The sequence below is a fragment of the Gadus chalcogrammus genome, chromosome 1, assembly GCF_026213295.1.
Source record: "Gadus chalcogrammus isolate NIFS_2021 chromosome 1, NIFS_Gcha_1.0, whole genome shotgun sequence".
Classification (NCBI taxonomy): domain Eukaryota; kingdom Metazoa; phylum Chordata; class Actinopteri; order Gadiformes; family Gadidae; genus Gadus; species Gadus chalcogrammus.
In genome coordinates, this window is record NC_079412.1 from 25,370,284 (window position 1) to 25,374,611 (window position 4,328).

At 48.2% G+C, this 4,328-nt stretch overlaps 1 protein-coding gene across 1 annotated transcript; it reads left to right on the forward strand.

Moving 5' to 3' along the window:
* Nucleotides 1-2,661: 2,661 nt before the first annotated feature.
* Nucleotides 2,662-3,897, forward strand: LOC130388631 (transcription factor HES-5-like). The gene is made up of 2 exons (XM_056598053.1): nucleotides 2,662-2,733; nucleotides 2,875-3,897. The coding sequence occupies exons 1-2, from the start codon at nucleotides 2,662-2,664 to the stop codon at nucleotides 3,283-3,285; spliced, it is 483 nt and encodes a 160-aa protein (XP_056454028.1). The 3' UTR covers nucleotides 3,286-3,897.
* The last annotated feature ends 431 nt before the right edge of the window (nucleotides 3,898-4,328 follow it).

Genomic DNA, 4,328 nt, shown 5'->3' on the forward strand with positions numbered 1-4,328 from the left:
TCCCCCTCGACCGTCTGTCCACTCCGTCACTACTGGCAGCAGAGCGGGGCCACGTCCTCCGCGGCTTTCGGGAAGAAGCGGATGGCGTCTCTGGACGATCTGCTGTAGCCGCCGGGGGAGAGCAGCAGGGCTTTCTTCACGGCGAAGAACGACACCGTCTTGTCCCACACGTCGGCGCCAGAGAGGTCGCTATGGAGGAGCTGAGTCTCCAGGGCCGCGCGGAGCTTTCCGGCGCCATCGCTGCACTTCCTCTCCAAACTCATCATCTTGCACATGCTGAAGAGACATCACAATGACCGATTAATATTCAGAATCGTCCTAGTGCAGCGTTAAAGCTACATTGGGAAGTACTTAATGAGGCCTATTCCTAATACAATCCTACTTTATTGCGTAAAATGTATTTCCGAACTACATTACATTCAAACTTACTATTTGAGGAAATAAAAATTATGTAAGACATGACTGGGAAAGTAAAATTTGACAGAGTTCAACACTAGAGTTGGAACACAAACACTAAACAATTACAAAAAAAAATCGGATCGTCTTAAAGGCTATTGCTGATGAATCACATAGTTGACCTGGTTTGAAGTTACCTTGTTTGTTGATCCCTCATGATGACTGTTGCAGTCCAGTTATCCGACGTCTATGTGTGCGTGTGTGTGGTAAACACAAAGTGTGGAGTGTTGTGATTACACTGGGTATCAGTTTCCCCTGTCTACTTATAACAGCTTTAATGTGATTCTGGTTCTCACCATATTAGCCAACCACCGGCCAGAGCTGTGACAATAGGATGTGCGTGAATAGAATTAATGGAACGCATGGGCACACACCAGTGCAAACAAACGGATGGGAAGGGAGTAAGGACCCCCCCCCCCCCCACACACACACACACACACACCGGGCTGTCACTCAGCCTACGTGGGATGACTGGGTGAAATATGTCTGTAGGACTTTCTGAAGGGAGTGATATGCAGTGGGAACGCAGAGTAGAAGCATCTGCCTGCAAGGAGCTCCACATGTCTTCACACGCTCAGACGTAGGGATCTGCATGCATTAGAGATCTGATCCAGACTGCACCTTTTTAAGTTAAACATGCAGATCTTGACCAGCTCTATAGAGCTGGTGCTGTCTTGCTTAAGGCTTTTGAACCGAGCATGGGCAGATCTCAGATCTCTGTGTGTGTGTGTGTGTGTGTGTGTGTGTGTGTGTGTGTGTGTGTGTGTGTGTGTGCAGTGTCTGTCTGTCTATGCACATGTACATACACGTTGATAAAGACAAAAAAGTTGTCTTCATATTTATTAGAAATGCAGTTTCAGTGTGACTATGTATCTGTGTGTGTGTATGTGCCCATCTGTGTGGTAACACAATGTGGAGAGGGGGGCTGGGGAGTGGTGGGGGGGTGTGTGTGCAGTGGGAGGAAGAGGAGGAAGTGTGTGAGTGTGTAGGAGTGTGTGAGGTGTGTTTTATGGTTTGAGAACGTGCTGAGAGCGTGTGGCGACTTGGGGTCCCACACACACACTTCCAGACACACACACTTCACACACACACACCACATTAAACCCTCTCTGTAATGGAGCCGGGGTCATAAATGCTGTAACTATGTACTGCGGTTGGGACTTTGGTCGATTCAATTCAGACACCACAAAAAAATAAAACAAACTACAACAAACTATGAATTTGACATCTCAAAAAACCCATGCGATACCTTCACCTTTCAACCCCCAAGCTTCAGATCGTTTTCTTTTTTTCCAGATATTGTCTTTCATTATGAAACAATGTTCTGGAGGTCTAGTACATGGGTGTTAAATGACAGTGGGACAAATTAACGTAGTTTTTGTATCTTTCCCCTTCTGGGGAATTGGGGATGATTGTACATTTACATTTTCATTCAGGGCATTTAGCAGACACTTTATCAAAAGCGACTTAAAATCAGTACATTTATCATAAGAAAGTGAAAAAATATATTGTGTCGGTACAGTTAGGAAACGGTATTCCTGAGAATCCCACTGAGGGGGGCTCCGGTGCTGGAAGCTGTCCCGAGTGTTTTGAAGTGAACATCCCTTCAGCAGAGCCCAGTCTCGTGGCCCAGCATGGTGGAGCATCCAGCACACCCGCTCTGACCAGCACACCCCTTCACACACGCGGCTGCCACCACCACCACCACCACCACTTTGTGCTCGATTACGACGTGCGACAAGAGATGACAAGAGACGGCGGCATGCTTCTCTCCCGGGTCACCCGCTTCCCACATCCCCACAAGCACTGGGGTCAGCCCCCTCCCTCCCTCCCTCCCTCCCACCCTCCCACCCTCCCTCCCTCCCGGCTCCACACACACTCTCCCACACTCCCTTCTTTCTCCAGCCAGGCTATTCCTCCACCTGCTCCCCCGAGACACACTCTATTGTCCCCGCGGCAATAAACACTTCATTGAGCATGTGGCGGTCATCAAAGCCCTTCCCGGGAGCCCTCTGATTGGCCGATGGACCTATGAGAAAGTGCAACCGGTCCGAGACCCACGCATTCACATGGAGATTGGGGGAGTATAAATAGAGGGTCCAGGGGCAGGGAAGAGACCAGAACAGACCAGCTAGCGCTTGGCTCTCTACAGCTCCTACTCCTACTCCCACTCTCTCACCAAGACTCATCTCTCTTAGGACAGCCATGGCTCCTACTACTGCCACTACCAATGGAAACGTTCACCACTCCAAGGAACACCTCACATCTTCTCACAAGGTAAGCTCTAAGACCACGCACCACTCGGTGTTCCTCTTGTACCAATTCCAGCTTTCAGATTATATGCATGCTCTCGTGAAGGGGTTCAACGTCGTTCAGCTCATCTAACGGTTCTTCCCTCTCCGCTCTCTTTCTCTATAGCTGAGGAAACCGATGGTTGAGAAGCTGCGCCGCGACCGCATCAACACCAGCATCGAGCAGCTCAAGTCCCTGCTGGGCCAGGAGTTTGTCCGCCAGCAGCCCGACTCCAAGCAGGAGAAGGCAGACATCCTGGAGATGGCGGTGTCCTACCTGAAGATCTGGCGGGCCGATGAGAGCGCCCACCAGCAGCCCGAGGGCCGCGGCGAAGGCTACGCCCACTGCGTTCAGGAGGCCGTCACCTTCCTGTCCAAGAGCCGCTCCAGCGGGCCCCTGCTGAACCACTTCCTGGGCCTGCAGGCCTCCGGCAAGGCCCCCGAGGTCGCCTCCGTCTCCCCACCCGGCTCCCCGCTCCACCACACCGGCTCCACCATGAAGGAGGGCGAACAGGCTCCGCTGTGGCGGCCCTGGTAACGGAGCAAGCGATTCCAAGAGACTGAACGCCATCCGAGCCAGACCCACGTCTATGGAGGTCATAGACCACAAGTTTGAAAGAGCGACGCACGCATCTTGCGTTGTTATCTTTTGTAAAAGTAGCGACACGTTTCTACGTCGCTGAGGTACTTCCGTTGAGGGGGAGACATGATTTTGCGCTGGGAGTGATCCCTTCGGAGGGATTGAACCGTTAGTATATGTACACCATGTGTATGTGTCGTACACACCCTCTATTTGGAGGGTGTTTTACCACGACAGTTTGACTTTCCCAAACGCCGTATTTGATACCGTGTATCATGGAATGTTACTTTAAAACCCTAAATTGATCCAATGGATCTCTCATCGATGTAAATCATGTTATGATTGTGATGAACTGACTTATTGTGTAAACCATTTTGTGGTTGGATTCTGTATCAATTGATATTATTAATAGCAATGTTTACTGTTGATAATGTACCTTTTCTTCAAGTGGATACCTTTTGTAAAGGAGACATTTGTGTGCTGCCAACTTAAATCTCTGTGAAGATGAACACTTTATTTCTTCTTTGAGAAGACGTGAAAATAAATTGAAAACTTCATGTGAAGTTTGTCAAATGCTACACATGTGTCTGTTGCTCTTTCTCTCTTGAATCTAAATTATGTAAGCAAACAATCCAAAACCACAATAACTTAGTAAACACTAATATGTAGTAGTTTACCACCAATGATGACAGACGTAGTTGTGGTGTGACCACCTAAACACTATACCAAACCGGTTCAGTTTAGGACAATATGTCAGACTTTCAAACTTACTGAACAGTTAGCCCTTATTTACAACACAGGTGGCCATTAGTCAAAGTAAGATAGGATTGAACGCTAACATTGTCATACAGTGTGAATAAACCATGATGTCCAACAAGTGTCCTATCAGCGGACATGAAAATTATATTTCTAAGTTTATCTAGATAACAATAATGAATGTAGTAACTAATAGGCCTACTCATGTACTCATCTTTTTTTTACCTGTTAACATTCTACAAAAA

Bases quoted from the DNA above. Each gene is read 5' to 3' on its own strand.
- LOC130388631 (XM_056598053.1), top strand. From the start codon at position 2,662: ATGGCTCCTACTACTGCCACTACCAATGGAAACGTTCACCACTCCAAG. The intron at 2,734-2,874 runs GTAAGCTCTAAG...CTTTCTCTATAG, and splicing joins ACCTCACATCTTCTCACAAG to CTGAGGAAACCGATGGTTGA.